Raw genomic sequence first — 19,682 nt, 5'->3', positions numbered from 1 at the left:
TATTTTTTGTTTTCATTTGTAGATAGGTGTCTAAGGGTCAATTCCCACTGAAAGAGCAGCGGCCGGCAGCGTCTTTTTGAGGCAAAATATTACAAACTATTTTGAATCTTATCTACGTGATTAAAAAGTTCATAGTCATTTGAAGGCAAAGGAGGGGTAGCGTGGCGTCGCGAGGCTGCACGAGCCTTCTACCGACTAGTCAAAAGAGGCGCCGCGCGGCTGATCGCGGCGCAGCTAGCTGACGTGCCATATTAAGTGTATAAACTATGTGACGTGCGGCCGACCGCGGTGCAGCTGACAGACTCGCGGCTGCGCGCGAGCGACCATTTCATACCCGCCCGCCCTGCCGCTTGCGCATTTCGCGTCATTTTATTAGAGTATCTTGTTCTTCTTCTACAGCCAGTGCTGATACATAAATCCAAATCCACCATATTTATTGCCACACAACTTTCCTTGAGTGAAGTAGATCGCACACTAGTTTTCAAAGCTACCACGCGGAAGCTCATTGCGGCGCCTCGGGATGCCGCGCTGCCTCTCGCGGCGCCGCACTACCCCGCGCGGCGCCACACTGTCCCTTGCGGCGCCGCGCTCAGTCACTTGCTCTTACGGCCGCTGCGAGCCGCTGCTCTTTCAGTGGGAATTGACCCTAAAGATTTTGAATATGAGGTTTGTTGTGAGGTTTAATATGTAATAAAGTAGAGAAATGTGTAGAAATATACCAAGGGCGGAGAAATATTCTTATTTTGTTACCGTCTATCAATTACGTTAATTAAAACACCAAATCAATTTCGTCAACTTTTATGCATTTCAATAGGGCGACATAACCATCATTTTACGTGTCTATAAAAAACTGTTAACATTTACAGCAAAATGTTACTTAAATAAGTTGTAATATATATCCTTTACGTTGTTACCATTTGCCCACAACTTTGTTTTAAAATCACAGTAAAAAAGTTTTGATGTTGTTTTATTTTTAAATACGTTCACAGATGAAATAACAATACACTTCTTTTGCTTTTTTCATAAAAATTGCAGGTTTTAAGATAAAAAATAAAAAAATTGAAAAGAAATACGTGTCCGATTTTATGGTACAGTAACAAAAATGGAATACTGGTAACAAACTAGGATTTTATGAAGCTAGTTTTCGAAGTATGTAGTTCAAATTATAATAAACTTTGACCCGTGTTAAAAATAATTATAATTATATTTATATAGGTAGATTATAGTATGAACTGCTGTCAAAGGACATTTAAACATTTTTCGTTTATAAAATACCCTATTCAAATATTTGGGAATATTTACGAGTAGGTAACAAAAATATCGTTTCACTTCTTTTTTAATCATAATGAAAAGGAGGCCTAATGGTTTCAAATGCAGTATAATTGTTGTTTAATCCAAAACCGGTGCAGGTTACAAACAATATGCATATCATTGTATTTTTAACCAACAGCAATATTGTTAGTGTAATAGAACCCTTTTTTACGTTACCCAGAACAACAGATTTTTGAAATTTAGCCCACCACATCAGAAGGAATGTCATGCAGTAGTTCTCTCTTTACTATGATCGCACTTTTAGATTAAAATAAGCAGATATTTAAAAGCCGCATTTGTTTTTATATAAACTAATAAAACTGATAGAATAATATTAACAAAAAACTCCCATCTATTTCATAGTACAAATCTGTAATAGTACAACAAAAAAATAAAGAAATCGACGCCGTTGTAATTGCAATAATTATTATAAAATTATTTTAAACAGAAAGTTAAATAATAATATATTATATGTACTCAGCCTAATGATTTCCTATTTTGTTAGGATTGTTGATAGATAACATTTGTAGATAGTTTGTTATTTTATTTGTAAACACATGCAACTCACACGATTACTCTTATTTCGATTTGATTAACGAAATCAAGAATGGGAGCTTTAATAGTAGGTTAAGTGAAATAACAATAAAATCTGCACTTACCTATGTTTTTTGAGTAACAAAGCTGGAATTTTTTTCTGACCGCTAGCTTAAATATTGACTTTTACCGTTCGTACCGGCACCAGAAAGAACTAGTCTAAATTAAAACAAGACGGATGCCAAGCCGGCTAGTGCTACCATTATTCTAAAATATAATTGCATTAATCGATTCTCATATTTCTTCAAAACTATGGTAACAAAAACTGGAATTTCTAGGTGGAACTTTTTACGGGACAAGTTAAAATCATTAATTAGAAATTTAATTATAAAGTAATTCTAAAAAGGATGTTTAGGATGAATTGTGACTTATGGCTATAAATAAATAATATTTTATATTTATGCAATGCCCATGTCCATTCAACTAAAGATCGATGGTTTGGTAAGATATTGAGATTAGGACACTGCACTTTTCATACAACTGGTTGAAGCTGATTTATGATATATATTTTTAATGAAAAAATCTCATTGTATTTATGTCTGGTTTTTTTTCCTTTCTAATAAATAGAGTAGTTTTACTGCTTACACAATTTATAAAAAGTAGTAATGATCTAATATATCAGCCGGAACAAAATGTTAAAAAAATGGGACAGAGGCTAAAGTCTATTGTGCAATAATTTTGAGAAATGCTCATATACAATATACAAGGTCTTTATAAACCTTATTTTCGACTATATTTACTGTGTACGTCATGGGATTGAAGGATTAAATGCTTTGTAATCTCTACAGGACATATAAACTTTGTGAGACTCAATTTTCGGTGTCATTTCTTGTATTTTTAGACTATTCTTACTCGCATTATAATCTATATTTATAAATGTAAATAATTAACCCTTTGTCTATCATGTAGGCTACCGGTGCCCTACGCGACGCACTGAAGTGATTATGTCGATTTCTGTTACTAAACCCCTAGATTTCCGGCTAACTTTACCGTTTTTTGTTAATGTATGTTTTAGTATTTTAAGGTCTCTTAGAAAAAGTTTCGTTCTCAGTTTCATCAGTTACGTCTTTCCTAGTCTACTACAGGTCCACATTTAGAGGAGCGGAGGCCCCTTGGTCCCAAATTATTTTCCAAATAAAATGAACTTTTTTTTTCAGCCGATTTTCGAATACTTAAATTTTTTATTGTGAAACCACCTTTTTTTTTATTGCCTTTGTAGGCAGATACGGCCCACCTGATGGTGAGTGGTTACCGTCGCCCATGGACTTTAGCAATGCCAGGGGCAGAGCCAAGCCGCTGCCTACCGTTTAATATTCTCCACAAGCCTCGTTTGAAGAAGGACATGTCATAGCGCTCGGGAAACACCGTGGAGGGAAGCTCATTCCATAGCCGGATGGTACGTGGCAAAAAAGACCTTTGGAAACGCACTGTGGATGACCGCAGTGGCTCCAGGTAGTATGGATGAACTCTACTCCGGTGGCGGGCGGTGCGATGGTAAAAACGAGATGCCGGTATCATCTCGAACAATTCCTCAGAGCACGTAGATTCTCTTAGTATTTAGCAAACGTCATAAATATAATCGAAGACAAGAGTTATCTGAAATTAAACTTCGAAGTAAGGAAAAGATGTGTATTAGTGTTTACTTGTCGGCATTTGAAAGATTTTTTGCCAGTCTATTGTGGAGGCCCCGGGGCTTTCGCCCCGGTTGCCCTCCCCTAACTTCGGCCCTGGTCTAGTAGGCCTTCCGGCGCCTTAGTAACAGAAATCGGCATCATTACTTTAGTGCGCTACGTAGGGCACCGGTGACCTGCACGGAATCAAGGGGTTATTTGAATACTATTCGTTGGTCATTACGTGACTACGCAACTTAAAAAGTACTTACGAAATAAAATAATGATGGAAACTATGTGGCGTTGCAATCGGCCTCTATGTTGTTTTTATTAATAAAGTGATCATATATCAGGTTTTGCTGTGGTGACGGGTTTTATTGTTTTTTTTTATGTTGAGTGGGTACTTGAGCAGCTCCATAATTGCACCTAAGTAGGTGGCACTGTAGTTAAATGAAAAGTTTTTAGGACGTCTGCCTGCAAGTAGCAGCAGAAATAAACCCGGGAAAGTTATAACAAAATTATGTATTTACAAAAAATTTAATGTAACAAGAATTATCACAATTTATTATGCATGATTAATAAAATTAATAAATTCAATGTGAAATAAGACCCTGCCCACTCAGTTTGGAAATTATTTAATATCAATTTATGATTCTATTTAGGTACCTGTCACAATTATTTTCATAAAATTAAATTTAACTGGAGAACCATTCAAATCTGGGGCAACCATTTTAGAAATATCAAAATGTTTTTGTGAAGACAAAGGTTTAATGTTGGTAACAACAGATTGACACCCAGCAAATAATCAAAGCTTCTCTTCATCGAACAGGAATTTCGTTGCACATTATTTTACTAACAATTCTTGCACTTCTGACTGAGTAAATAAATTTAAAATAAGATATTTATAAAATAATTAATTAACTAGGCTAAAATTATATTGGAAGTAAGTAACATTATGTGTCTTGGCTTCGAAACAAAACAATTATATCACAAGCAATCTCACTATATTTAAACATTCATTGAAACATGCAATCGCTACACTCTCATCAAGAATAAATACATAATAATATATATAGGTATTTAATTTTCTTAATTATGTTTTTGTAATAGTAACAAATACCCAATAAGTTCACTGTGGTAATAACATTTTCAATCATAAATATGTTATAATATACATGTTACATTCCTGTAGGGTAAGTACTACTATTGCATAGATCGTCCAACCAGCTTCAGTTAACTGAACCCTTTGAGCGCATACTGTCGTTAGATCGACTCTCTATTAATTCGTATAAAATTCGAAGCATCAGAATACTGACTATTTGTGCAGTTTGATTAAAGGCATTAGGTATTGACCTATACGAATTGTAGTATAACGATTTTAATAACATTTATAAATAAAGTATTAAAATATTTTGCTGGTAAATTTTGCATTGATTTTTGTTTTTCTTAAGTTGCATTTTTTATAAGGTACTTTTTTCAAAAGAAACCCTTTAGTAATTTCTGCAAAATATTTGAAAATAAGCTCAGCACTTTCATTAATTTGTTGCTGGAACTTTTAGATATTAAAACTTTAATGTTGTTATCCACATTTCATGGCCATCTCATTTTTCAAACCTGTATGCATATATACTTCACAATAGGCACAGGCTGGATGGTTGTGCCTACTACCAGGAAATGAACAGCACTCATATATTATTTATTATTACTTATTACCATCAGTTCAATTGGATAGTGGTTTTAGCTTAAAAAGTACTGGTAACATCAATTAGTACGCTAACAACTCTACTTAGCAAGGGACCGATGTTGGCTGATGGGACACTCTTCCATTTGCTTGCAAGACATTTCTCTACATGACTATGAGTTGGCATTTGATCTGGAAAAAATACAATAAAACCAAATTTAAAAGGAACTCCAGTTCAATAGTCTTCCTTTAAGTTTTTTTTCTTCTCTCTCTAAACTGGATGAACGAACAAACGGCTCTGACTTGCCGAGCGCAGCAGCCTCGCAATGATGCCTCGAGAGGTTCCTCGCTCTTTGTGGACTCGCCTATTGTCTTTTCGCTGTTCATTATATAAAATTATAATAAATGGTCTTATTCGAATTTTAATTAGAAAACAAAACGGGTCTTTAGTTAGTATTCAATCTTGAAAAAAAGTGGCTTCCGATAATCCCTTATGCACCAGAGAAATTGCAATTATTATTTATTACTAGTTATGAGAATTAATATTATGGGTAGGCACTAGATAGACATAATGAATTAATTGAACTGTTGACCTACTCATTAATATTATTTTGTCATCACACCATTCAAGTGGATTCTTTAGTAAATTCTTGATGAAACTATTTTGTTATCAACAATTATCCCTTGATTGATAATGATGATTAAACCTATGGCAATGGAAAAATTTGCTCACCTGAACAATTGCTGAGGTCTAATGTGAAGAATATAGCACTTTTTTTAGCTAAAGGATTGTATTCATCGCAATAATAGTGTAAAGCCATAGCTAATGATGATGGTAGAGAGTCTATTTTAGTCATTAACATTACACCGTCTTTAGCTACCTCATCCATATACTTAGTAATAAGTTCCGCCGAATCTTGTAGCACAAGAGAGGAAGTATCTACAACTATGTGGCGGACTGTTGAGCTTTCATTACCTGTAAATTGTTTTTTTTATTTTTATATTTTGATGTTTTTCTTAGATCATTATAAACACGCGAGTGATTCCTGATGAAGCTCTTTCTTGTGTGACAACATTTTGTAACATTTGAATGGCTAAGTATGCGACTAATAATCTTCATATTGATCCTTTTTTTAAAATAATTAATAAAATATGATAATAAGTAGTTATTTAGGATTCTTACTCTCAGTTTTGCGAGGCTAGGACGCGGCAGAGGAAGAATAATATTCCATTAAAAATTGATATTGAATAGAAATTTACAGAATAAAATATTTGTAATCTGATTAGAAATTATATTATATAACAAATTAGAAATTCTTGTTTGGTAGACTAAAAAAATATATTATATTGTTAAGAAGCACTTACGCAAAAATTTTGCTGAGACCAAGGCGACTTCATTTATAAATTCATTGAAGGCATTGGAATCAAATTCCATATTTTTACTGTTATAAACAAATATAAATGAATCGGTGTCTTTTTTTTCTGAAATCGATGATATCCCTGAAATGTATATTATATTTCATTAGGCTTTAGTTTATGCACATAATTAGGCTTTAGTTTATGCACATAATTAGGCTATAGTTTATGCACATAATTAGGCTTTAGTTTATGCACATTTGTCGTCGTCGTGGCCTAAAGGATAAGACGTCCGGTGCATTCGTATGTAGCGATGCACCGGTGTTCGAATCCCGCAGGCGGGTACCAATTTTTCTAATGAAATACGTACTCAACAAATGTTCACGATTGACTTCCACGGTGAAGGAATAACATCGTGTAATAAAAACCAAACCCGCAAAATTATAATTTGCGTAATCACTGGTGGTAGGACCTCTTGGGAGTCCGCACGGGTAGGTACCACCACCCCGCCTATTTCCGCCGTGAAGCAGTAATGCGTTTCGGTTCGAAGGGTGGGGTAGCCGTTGTAACTATACTGAGACCTTAGAACTCATATCTCGAGGTGGGTGGCGCATTTACGTTGTAGATGTCTATGGGATCCAGTAACCACTTAACACCAGGTGGGCTGTGAGCTCGTCCATCCATCTAAAAAATAAATAAAAACATTATGATCTGAATACTTATTCTATTTGATTATGTATTATACATTTAATAGAAATAAAAATGTAATTAGATTTTCAGCAATTTCAATCACAATTTATATTTATTTCACTTATTAATATAACAAGTGGACGAGCATGCGGGTCACATGATGACAGGTGAATTACTGAGGCGGTTTCAATAACTTGAAATTCAAAGAAATAATTGGTATTTAGTTTATTGCTACATTGACTAAAGTTTAATAAGCATTTTGACGTCATGGCCTAATGGAAAAGACACCTGGTTAAATTCGTATCGAGCGATGCGATTTTGCAGGTATTCGAAATCCGCAGGCAGATACTAAATTTTCTAATGAAATCTGTACTTAAAAAATAAACATAATGGACCACAAAATGACGATAAAAAACTACAAATTAAATAATCTTACCTGTTTGCAATTGGAGAATTGAATCCTCATCAACATTGTACTTTTCTCCTAAATTGTACATATCACGATTAAAACTATTTTTATCATACTTAATACTAGATGGAAGTATTTCATTCTTGTTATTTAAAACGTTACTATAATTGACACTAAAAATAATCATAACAAAAGCAGAAATGACTATGCTTGTCTGAACTATGAAGCTATTCTTAGTCTCTTGTTCACGATAAAAACTTTCTTGATGTTTTGTAAAAGATCCAGTTTCATTTTGACTCTCATCAAAATAACTTCTGCTTCTAATAGTGTTCGATGAACTATTAGAAACATTACTCAAATGTAGTTCACTGTTTTCCATTTCAGAATTGCTACTGAAATCAAGATGAGACGGAAAATAGGCAGGTAAAGATTTTGAAAGAATTTCACTGCAATAAAAAAATTACCAAATCATTAGTCACTACTAACCATATGCCATTTTAAGTAAGCTACATTTCTTAAAAGCAGTGATGATGCCACGATTTATAGCTATGTGTATCAGTTTTTGTTGATTTTTTTGGTAAACATACTAGATTTACTAATACTAACTTAAACATTTCGTTTATTAATGGAACATGTTTTAAATAATTTGAATATAGATTAAAAGCAAAGCAGTGAATTGTGTGACTGATGAAATGATAACATGCTGATAATCCAAATAAAATTAATTAATTACCTCTCATTCTTACAAAAACGATTTTCTATTTGGGGATCAACTGAACTCTGCCTTCTAGTTATGGGCTTCCTAGGTACGTCTATTGGATGAGCATGCTTACTGAAATAAAGGCAATTTGAATTAGACTGGTGTATAAATACTAATTATACTTGTAAAGTAGACAAAAACATTTATCACTACAGAAAATAGTATCCAATTTAAATGTGGCTGATTTTTTGATCCATAATTATCTCAACTAATAGACAGTAATCACCACCAATGGAAAATTTTCTGAAGTTTATTCCGTTCAAATATCTTCATGACCATTTGATTTATATTGATTTACATTTGAAAAAGAACTGATATGGTAATTTATGTATACCTATTTTAGGGTATGACAATTGACAATACATTATAAAATTTATAGAAATTACTATTAATCAGTTTTTTTAGTTTAATCTATTGAAGTTTAAAGTAAACTGTGTTAGGAACGGTTTATTCTGAATAATGCTATAATTATTTATTCTTTGATATATATTAAAATTTATTGTAGGGTATTGTATAAGACATCTAAGACAGATCTAATTAATTTACAGTATGTTTCTTCTACCTTTTTTATCATTTACTTCTTGTTGGGAATTCCTCTTTTATTTTGGATTTATCTACACATTTAATTACCTATTTCTAATAATATTGTGATATACAAACAATATTAAGTAAAAATGGGGGATATTTGTAAAATATCAACAGACCTAAGTAAAAGGTAAGAGAAAGCAATATACAAAGTGTATTGTGTGTGAGGGTGATCGGAACATTTCATCAGAACAAATCACTCATTAGTGAGTGAGATGAGTGATGGGAATCACAAGTCTATATGGGATTTTACTGTGCTTTCCTATAATGTAATGCATAGAGGTTTTGAGAATTCTGTATTGTGTTAATCTCCTGAAGATTTTAATAAGATAATCCGGAAGATTTTAATAATTACTACAAAAATGTCAAAGTAATATTTTCACAATGTCCATTATTATTTATTTTTCTTTTTCAAAAACCCTAATAATAAAGTTTTAAGTTTTAGTAATAAAGACCATTCCAATGGTTCATAGCAATATATATTACCTGATAGTATTATCAAGTTCATCTTGCCCATAGCCTTCTGTGTTAGCCAAATTCTCTCCAATTGGTGATATACTTCTGGAAACTCTATTCCCATCCATTGTGAATTCCCCACAAGCAAATGGGCAATAGCCTTTGTGATAATGAATACTTGGTCGAGCTACAGGTTTAATATTGGCCCCCCCATTCTGAAGTAAAAAAATAGTGATAAGCGAATACAAAGTGTGATAAGCGAATACGATACAAAGGCAATAAAAAAAAAAGCGAAGAGAAAAAAAATTGTGAAAACAATACGGGTTTTTAAGTTTTACAGGAATGACAATAGTCTGCAACTAGAACATTATTTACTGAGTAAATTGAATAAAATATGTTTTTAACAGATTATACTCACACTTCCTTGCTCTATATTACTCATTAAATTTAGGAAGAAATATTTATTGTTTTCGCTTTATTTATTTGGAGACTCTCGATTAGGTATTGCTGCAGCTGTTTAATCTATGCTCTCAATCAAAATTCGAATATATTATGTGTATAATCTATAATCAAAATCTATCTATGTCGGAGATTTTTTTAAGGTATTTTATGACCTGGTAACTAAGATCTTTAAGTAATGTTTTATTTTAATTTATAATCTTATTTTTATGAAAAATTATAATATGGAGATAAATGAAATAAAATGAAGATGATTAATTTGAGACATTAATCAACTGGGATGAAATGAAATGAAATGAGATGATATGGGATGAAATATAATCTCAGTAAAATGATGGTAATTTACTGAGATTTTTTCAGTGAACTTTTTGAACGATCCCGAGCAGTTGCGTTCAGCGGCTTTGTTTCATTTTCCCACATTTGTGAACTTTCACAGATATCAAACAGTTAATAATCCACCGTTAAATTACACATTTAAACCTGAAGAAACACTAAATAGACAAAATAAACAAATCACACAACTTCACTCCTCGCATTCCCGCCAAAAAGTCTCACAGATTAATAAATTAGATTTAGTTACTGCCATAGATAGTACACTTCTTATACCGGTCACTCACATTCGCACGAATACCCATTCCCTATCCTGCGGAAAGAATGGAAAGCAGTCGACGTCGCCCCAAACACGTCATCTCGGATCCTCCCGATCCACTAACGGTGCTTTTAGGTACCTCAAGCACCGGTCACCGTTCTCGTCGAACCCGTCGCTTGCGACGAAGGGCTCAACGAGTAAACTAACCCTCAGACACAGCCCACTGAGTTTCTCGCCGGATCTTCTCAGTGGGTCGCGTTTCCGATCCGGTGGTAGATTGTGCGAAGCACGGCTCTTGCTAGGGTTCGTGTTAGCAACGTCGTCAGGTTTGAGCCTCGTGAGCTCACCTACTAGTTAAGGTTACGCTGGAATAGCCTCTCAAGGCTACCAAATTAGGTAGAAAAAAAAAAAGAAAGCACGAATACGCAAACCCACAAGTGTAGGACGACATTTGCAAATGATTATGCAAAGTTTTAGCTGCATTCGCGGTTTTTCAAGCTGTGTCTGTTTTTTAACGGACATCAAAGCGCGCGAACCGCGATCCTTCGCGTCTCCAACACATTCGTGTGACCAGTTGCGCCCACGATTGCGAAGGTAACGGACGTTTCGCCATTTCATAGTCCGTGACGTCTACTGTGTAGCGTACCTTCATCATGGATTGGAACAACACCAAGGTGATGGAGTTCATTGAACTCCAGCTTGCACTTTGCACATTGTACGAATGTTCGCGCGTATGTGAAGGGCCGTCAGGCATTCATTCTCAAACTTAGCGGCTGTGCAAATGGGTTCGGTACTCAATTTGCGAACCCGTTTGCGCTTCCTCCTACACTTATTTAAGACTGTTTCACGAATTTCTCTTCTTTTTTAATTCGCCAATAGAACATTGAAGAAAAAGAGAGTTTTTAATTCTTTCCCAGGCGTCTTTTTTTTTTTTTTTTTCCTATTTATACTGATAGCCTTGAGAGGCTATTTCAGCTTCACCCTAACGTTTGTAGGTGAGCTCGCGGGGCTCAACCGGAGAGTTGCTAACACTGACCCTAGCAAGAGCAGTGCTTCGCAGAATCTACCACCGGATCGGAAACGCGACCCACTGAGAAGATCCGGCGAGAAACTCAGTGGGCTGTGTCTATGGGTTAGTTCGCTCGTCGAGCCCTTCGTCGCAAGCGACGGGTTCGACGAGGACGGTGGCCGGCACCCCAGGCGTCATTAACGTTCATTCTGTGTTTTTATGGGATTTCTTTTGAGGGTCCCATATGGTCGATTCATTTTGCAGGAGTTCAATGAACTCCATCACCTTGGTGTTGTTCCAATCCATGATGAAGGTACGCTACACAGTAGACGTCACGAACTATGAAAATGGCGAAACGTCCGTTACCTTCGCAATCGTGGGAACAACTGGTCACACGAATGTGTGGGAGACTACACGAATGAACGCGGTTCGCGCGCTTTGATGTTCTTTAAAAAACCGACACAGCTTGGAAAACCGCGAATGCAGCGAAAACTTTGTATAATCATTTGCAAATGTCGTCCTATACTTGCGGGTTTGCGTATTCGTGCGAATGTGAGTGACCGGTATTATGTTTGTGGGCTAATGCCGGTCATTTTGCGCGCATGTGAAGGGCCGTCAGACATTCATTCGCAAACTTTGCGGCTGTGCAAATGGGTTCGGTACTCAATTTGCGAACCCGTTTGCGCTTCCTCCTATACTAGTTTACGAATGTGTCACGAATTTCTCTTCTTTTTTAATTCGTCAATAGAACATTGAAGAGAAAAATAGTTTTTAATTCTTTCCCAGGCGTCATTAACGGCCAATCTGTTGTTATGGGATTTCTTTTGAGGGTCCCATATGGTCGATTCGTTTTGCAGGAGTTCAATGAACTCCATCACCTTGGTGTTGTTCTAATGCATAATCATTTGCAATTGTCGTCCTACACTTGTGGGTTTGCGTATTCGTGCGAATGTGAGTGACCGGTATAATGCTAATGGTACCTAGCCATACACATAACGATATACTTATGCACCTACCACAGGATTCGCTACACTACCCTTGGTTGACTGGTAGAAAATACCTCAGGCGTTAAGTCCGCCGCAGTACTTTTGTGCTTGAAGCTCAATAAATAAATACTGTTAAAGCCTAATTCAACCACTTTTAATAGCTCATTATTGCTATGTTGATATTTAATTGTAACACCATATTAATTTAATCTATTTAAATAAAAATGAATTGCTGTTCGTTAGTCTCGCTAAAACTCGACAACGGCTGGACCGATTTGGCTAATTTCGGTCTTGAATTATTTGTGGAAGTCCAGAGAAGGTTTAAAAGGTAGATAAACATGAAAATACTCGGAATTAAATAAAAATAACAATTTCGTTTTCCCTTTGATGAGTCCCCCGTCGGACGGATGACTTTTGTTTGTTTTAATTTTATTTTATACGAATGTTTAGGTCTTTTATTTATCGATTGAGGCACTACGAAGTATGCCGGGTCAGCTAGTAAATAATAATTTAAAAAACTAAAAAACAAGCTTTTATAGAAAATACACATAAAAAATTGGAAACTAATTTATTTAAAAAAAAGGTGGTTTCCTTTTTTATATTTTGCCCTTGTACTGGCAAACGAGCATACAGCCCACCTGATGGTGAGTGGTTACCGTCACCCAAGGGCGTCAGCAATGCCAGGGTCAGAGCTAAGCCGCAGCCTACCGTTAAGTACTCTCCACAAGCCTCGTTTAAAGAAGGACGTGTCATAGCGCTCGGGAAACACCGTGAGCCAAACGTGAAACATGAAGCCATTGTTCATGAATTTTATTTAGGTCATATTATATAATTCAGAAGAGACCTAGCAGAAAGTACGATGCATACAATTACTAAAATATAAATGTGTTAATTAATGTTATTTACTGAGACTTTTTAGTAGACGTTTTAGAATCCAAGAAGCTATGAATATCCAGCGGTTTTGTTATATTTTACCACATTTGTGTGTTTTTACAGATGTTAAGCAGTCGCAGTTAAAAGCTTCCTGAGATTTAAGCATAATTGGCAGGAACGCGAAGAGCGAAGTTGTGTGGATTGTTTCATTTTTTTAATTAATTCAATGTAACGTGTATTATTGGTAGTTTATTGATCGCTTAGCTTAACTGAAAGTATATAAGTTTGGGAAAATGAAACAATTGCTGGACGCGACTTCTCGAGCTCTTACAAAAAGTCCAAAGCTCTCAATAAATTCCTATGATTTTACTGAACAGGCGTCACTTATTCCCATCCAACAACTACGATGCTGCCTAAATGTTATCCAAAAACTAAGTGGCAATGTTTGAAAAATAAAACTGCGAATTACATTTGAGATGTATTAATTACGTAATAAAAAAAACAAACAATCTAGAGAATTAACCAAAAGCGAATGGAATTTTTAATCCACCAAAATAACTTGTCAAATCAATCAGAAGACAATCAAACGATCACTAATGCAGAAGAAACAGACAAAGGAGTAGGCATTGGTAATATTGTACGCCAAATTTTGTTCCAGAGGTTGTCATTTTATGAAGAGACATGTCTGGCACTATTGGCTTTGCAGGATAAGTTACCAAAGTCATTTGTGTAGATTCTTCATTCTTTTTTATTTGGTCTTCAAGCCAAACTTTGAACGTTTGAATAGGTAAAATATCAACAACTTTATTGTTAATTGCAAATTGAGCAGTCATTTCTTTGAGGCAAACATTTTGTCCATTAACAACAATACCTATGAGCTCATTGCCAAACACTGCTGGGCCCCCAATATCTTTAAAGCACGTGGGAACTTTGGTATCGATACAGTCAAGGTAACCTGTTATGTAGTCACCGACATCAGATTCTCTGTTTTCTAGTCCTACATATTGTAGTTCTTTGATTTCACCTACTTCAACGTTCAGCCCATAGCCGAAAGCTTCGAAATCGGTAATAGACTTTTTATCGGTGTAGTTGCCGAGTTTTATTTTAGAAACAACTGTGTTATTGTATTTTTCTGTATATATTAATGCGACATCTTTATGAATTTCACCTCCATCATACGTAGGAAATTTTTCAATTTTTTTAACACGAAGAGCAATACAACTGTCCTTATTTTTGTCATTAGTGGTATTCAATAAAACGTGATCTATTGCTTGTTGACTACATCGAGCCGAAGTCAAAATCATTCCATTAGAAACTACGACACCAGAACACAAAAATTGATTCTGAGGAGACATAATAGCCACCATAAACGGAAACTCACTGGGTTTGGCTGTACGAATTTCGTGCATTAGAGTATTTTCTCTTCTAGTGCAAGCTGTGAGGTTGTTTAAAAAATTTTCTGTAGGAATTTCCAGCGACGCCTCTTTGGAATCTTCGTTTGTCTCGGCAATGTCTTCTCTGTTTTCATCACCAATACTTTTGTTTGCGTTAGTAGCATAACAAAATATGGAAGTATTCAATAATATTGTTTCAAAAACACACAAATAGGCAAATATAGTTTTTACCCACATTTTATATTTTGCAAGAAAGAAAATTCTAGTTGTTCTTGATCCGATAACTGACAGAACAAACAATATGATATATTGAAGTAGATACGTAGAATCCAACCAGTAAATTATACACACTCAAAAGAGTAAGGCAATGTAAGGTTTTCATTCATGAAGAAGAATGACAAAAATTTGGGCGGTAAATTGTTGCGGTATGACAAAACACGATATTTAGACTTAGTTGTGGTGCTGTTGTTGACCCTTCATGTGGCTCAATCAGGTATGTAATTCTCTTACAATTCCTTAAACAGGTTAGCGCATCTTTGGATGTTTTTAACGACAAAGGGAGAAGCAATTTCTGCCAAAATAAACTGAAGATAGGATAGTTGTTGTTATGATATAATATAACAGTATAATCTTAATTGGTGGTCCGTGGTCATCTACCGAGTAATTTCACTCGCTCGGTGGAAAATCTTCTCTTTGTCATATACTTCCACACTGGTGATCTGCAATGGAGCAAAATTGCAGCCTTCATACAGCCTTTATCATCAGCGCGTTAAGAACTTTGACTATCACAGTTCCCCCACTCTCGCAGTTAAATACAAGTCATTAATAGCCAGCCAGCATGTTAGCCTCAACAGGACCATCGCAGCCGACTCACCGCGCTTACTGGTCCTATGGCACGCACCTTCACTGCCTTATCACGCCGCTACAGTCCATTGCAGCTCACGTCTGGATCATCAATACTTGAGTTCACACATCTCTGGCTGCTCTGCATTACGTATCTTTCAAGTTCAGTCTCAACACATCGTAGGGTTCGAGCAGCACTGGCACTAGCAAGTTAATTTCAGCCCGTACATACAACGTAAAACTTAATAACACGATTTTCAGTGTCGGAGGGGAGAGATGTGGCGACTTGCCACAGTCCATAAACGATACAATTCAGACCTCAATCTTCGACCTTGTATACAAAGTGGTGGCAATTATGTAGCAATTTTCTTGTAAAGGGTAGTTACCATAGAATCGAAGATATTTGACAAATGCCTGAATCTCGCTAGACGGCCACTCGCTAGACTCTTATTATGTTTTATTCTTGTTTCATATCTGTACTTAGCTCAAATAAGGTAAATATGACCCACCCAGGGATATGACTCACATCAGTACTTAAAAATGTAATGATCAAATCGTCGTGGCCTAAAGGATAAGATATCCGGTGCATTCGTATCAAGCGATGCATCGATGTTCGATTTCCACGGTGAAGGAATAACATTGTGTTATAAAAATCAAACCCGCAAAATTGTAATTAGCGTAATTACTGGTGGTAGGACGTCTTGTGTGTCCGCACGGGTATCAGGTACCGCCGCCTTGCCTATTTCTGCCGTGAAACAGTAATGCGTGTCTCACATCTCAAGGTGTGTAGCGGCATTTAGGTTGTAGATGTCTATAGGCTCCGGTAACCACTGAACACCAGGTGGGCCGTGAGCCCGTCCACATTTCTAATAATATATTAACCTGTGGATCACATACCTATTCTACTTTCTACTAAATATTACACCTAATTTCTAGTTGGATCTTAATTATTAAGTGTACCTATTATCTATGTTGGAATTGTTGGATAGTTATGCGTTAATTTGAAAAAAAGGGCGGGAACGTCAAAATAAATAGGCGCTTTTTTCAAGTTTAATTGTAATTTATTTGGTTTTAGCCCTTTTTTACGACATTGTTTCCTAATTTTTCACTGTGTTTGAGTTTAAAATTATATTTCATAAGTGTGTTCCGTAATAATGGGCGATGACGACGGGGGTGAGGGCTTCAGCTCCGCCCCTGTGTCCGCTCCCATAATAATGGGAAAAAGAAGAATGAAGTCATCTGAATACGACGAAAGCCGCAAAATAAAAATGACTTTCATTAAAAATAAGCGCGGTCTTTTTAAAGACCACCATGCTCTTTACGAAGACCTCACTAAAAAAGAATACCCAGTGCTTCTTCAATCAAGCATCTCACAACCAAATAACAGAGTCCCAATGGACCTGTTAAGAATAAACAAAGCATTAAAAAATATTCAAGGGGTCCAGTATGTCAAAGCTGCTGGGAACTTTTTTGCTAAAATTTACTTTGGTTGTGCTCGGGATGCCAACGCTTTTTTATTAAATGTAAGTTTTATGGAGTTAAACAATTAGACAGCAAAAATACCTTACGATAGCATTGAGAGTCAAGGAATTATTCGAGCTCCTGTGGAATTGAACGAAGAATCTCTTTTAGTAAATTTAAAAGCTTCATGCACAATACTCGGAGTAAAAAGATTTTTCAAAAAACAAGAGGATGGAAGTGACAAGCCACTGCAAACTGTGCTGGTTACATTTTTGGCGTCTAGCCATCCTGATCATGTCACATACGAGCATATTTGGATGCCTGTTTCAGATTATATTAGACCTGTGTTACAGTGCTTCAAATGCTACAAATTCGGACATGGAAGTGGTGCCTGTAAAGCCACTCAAGTTTGCTCTATTTGTTCAGGCAATCATTTTTACAGGGAGTGCAGCACTCCCAACATCTTCAAGTGCTCCAACTGCAGTGGGCCACATTCTGCAGTTTCTTACTCTTGCTCAGTAAAAGCAGCCAAGGTTGCTGAAGTTAAAAATAAGATCATCGGCAAGCAAACATCATATGCAGCCATACTAAAGAATCCTGTTATTAAGAACCCCGTGACCTCTTCTGACATACCTATATCTGCGAAGACCCCTCAAGGTAGGGCTTTAATTTCAGACATTATCAACTCAGAAATTGTCATCAGAACCATTACAAAAACTTTAATAGAATTGTTAAAGAAAAAGGATTCTAAATCCCCTTCTGGACCTATATCTACTCAATTAATTAAAGAAATGCTAGTAACAAATTTTACATCATAAATTATGGATAGTTCTACTCAATCTTATATGCATAATTCTGTTGGTCAGTTTAATATCATTCATTGGAACTCTAGAAGTTTATTTCCTAAATTAGATCAACTTAAAGATTTCCTCAGTAAACTTGACAAGTGTGTTGATATGATTTTATTCAATGAAACCTGGTTAACTTCACATAAAATCATCAAATTACCTGGATTTAATGTTATAAGAAGAGATTCCAACCACCCACATGGTGGGGTTGCTATTGCATTACGCTCTAAGTATAAATTTAAAATAATAGACACAATTTCTCAATATCATTTTCAAAATATTTTAATTACAGTTTACATTAATAATTTTTCTTTTGACATTCTATGTGTTTACATTCCTCCACCACCAAATGGTAAGTTCACTATTAATTTATTGAAAGATTCATGTTCTAAATTTGTTTCAAATAATTATTTAATAATTGGTGACTTCAATGCACATCATGCTTCCTGGAGTTCAAGAGTCAATGATAGAAGAGGTAAAGCCCTTCATGATTATGTGGAAAGTTCTGAGTTGGTTTGTTTAAATGATGACACAATCACGACCTTTGCTCCATTTGGTCAACAAGGTAATGTATTGGATCTAGTATTCGCATCCCCTGCTCTTAGCTCTAGTTGCACAGTTTCTGTCCTTGATGATTTGCTCAGTAGTAATCATTTCCCTCTATTTATTGAAGTCTTTAACGATGCTTTTATTTCTTCCTTTGGCCCGACCACCTTCTCAATAAATCAAGTTGATACACTAGATAATACCTCCTTAGCTAACATAAATTTTAATAAGATTGACTGGTCAAAATTTAATAAGTTATGTGAAAGTGAGTTTTCAAGTTTTAGCTTCGCTGATAACCCTCTTGAAAATTATAATATGTTTTTGAGTATTTTACATGACATATTAATGACTTTTGACAAAAAGTGTTACTCGCACAAAAAACGGATTTATTCCAAAGCTGTTCCTTGGTGGAATGCTGATTGTGACCGCGTAGTTTTACAAGCCAAAGTTGCTTTATTATCGTACAAGCATTATCCAAATATGGAAAACTATATTATTTTTAAAAAGCTGGACGCTTTGAAGAAAAGAACTTTATATGAAATAAAACGTTCAAGCTGGATGAATCTTTGTTCATCATTCAATCGAATGACTTCGAGTAAAATTATTTGGGATCACATTCGTAGATTTAAGCACGCTAAACTCAATAATATTTCTACGTCTTCAAGTTTTTTTCAAAATTCCGCTAATGCATCTTTGTTTTTGGATTCGATAGCTGGTTCTGAGAATGAAATTTCCGAATCTAAGTTACAAGATTTTTTTAACAGCCACGGAAAACCGGAGGCTCAATGGCTGGTAGACCCATTCTCTATGGGCGAATTTGCGACTGCGTTAGAAAATAAAAAGGAAACCTCCCCTGGTCCTGATTTCATCCCTTATAAAGTAATCAAAAATCTTCCCCAGTATGCCAAGGAAATTTTATGTCAAATATTTAATGATCTCTGGCAAAACAACTGTATTCCTCCAATTTGGAAAACTCAACATGTAGTACCGATTTTAAAGCTTTACAAGGATCCCAACTGTATCAATTCTCACAGACCCATTTCTTTAACTTATTGTTTTTCGAAAATTTTCGAAACTATGTTAAAAAACAGGTTAGAGTGGTTTACTGAAAATAACAACTTAATACCAAGTACTCAATACGGATTTCGTAAAGGTAAAAGTACAATAGATAACTTAAGCTGTTTGATTGGCGATATTAAAAATAACTTCCATAATAATCAAT

The 19,682-nt window shown here is 35.4% G+C and overlaps 2 protein-coding genes across 3 annotated transcripts in view; both read right to left on the bottom strand.

Moving 5' to 3' along the window:
- The window catches only part of LOC119629658 (uncharacterized), a 378,532-nt gene that overhangs the window by 162,357 nt on the left and 196,493 nt on the right, over window positions 1-19,682 (bottom strand). The window lies entirely within an intron of this gene.
- Window positions 4,023-10,075, bottom strand: LOC101746576 (uncharacterized). Of its 2 annotated transcripts, none has more exons than XM_004928526.5 (7): window positions 9,871-10,075; window positions 9,483-9,667; window positions 8,385-8,483; window positions 7,679-8,097; window positions 6,562-6,696; window positions 5,930-6,172; window positions 4,023-5,388 (listed from the first exon to the last, which is right to left on the bottom strand). In XM_004928526.5, exons 1-7 carry the CDS (start codon window positions 9,892-9,894, stop codon window positions 5,258-5,260), a joined length of 1,236 nt encoding a protein of 411 aa, XP_004928583.1. In that variant the 5' UTR covers window positions 9,895-10,075; the 3' UTR covers window positions 4,023-5,257. The 2 variants fall into 2 exon arrangements, with proteins under 2 accessions (XP_004928583.1, XP_012547936.1); XM_012692482.4 differs by having other exon boundaries at window positions 7,679-8,043; window positions 9,871-10,028.

The sequence above is a fragment of the Bombyx mori genome, chromosome 15, assembly GCF_030269925.1.
Source record: "Bombyx mori chromosome 15, ASM3026992v2".
Lineage (NCBI taxonomy): Eukaryota > Metazoa > Arthropoda > Insecta > Lepidoptera > Bombycidae > Bombyx > Bombyx mori.
This window is presented reverse-complemented; position numbering and strand designations above follow the sequence as displayed.

Excerpts from the sequence above, each read along its gene's own strand:
- LOC101746576 (XM_004928526.5), bottom strand. The coding sequence starts at position 9,894 with ATGAGTAATATAGAGCAAGGAAGT. Across the intron at positions 6,697-7,678 it reads AATTCTCCAATTGCAAACAG|GGATATCATCGATTTCAGAA; the intron begins GTAAGATTATTT and ends TATACATTTCAG. Across the intron at positions 6,173-6,561 it reads GGTCTCAGCAAAATTTTTGC|GTAATGAAAGCTCAACAGTC; the intron begins GTAAGTGCTTCT and ends AACAATTTACAG.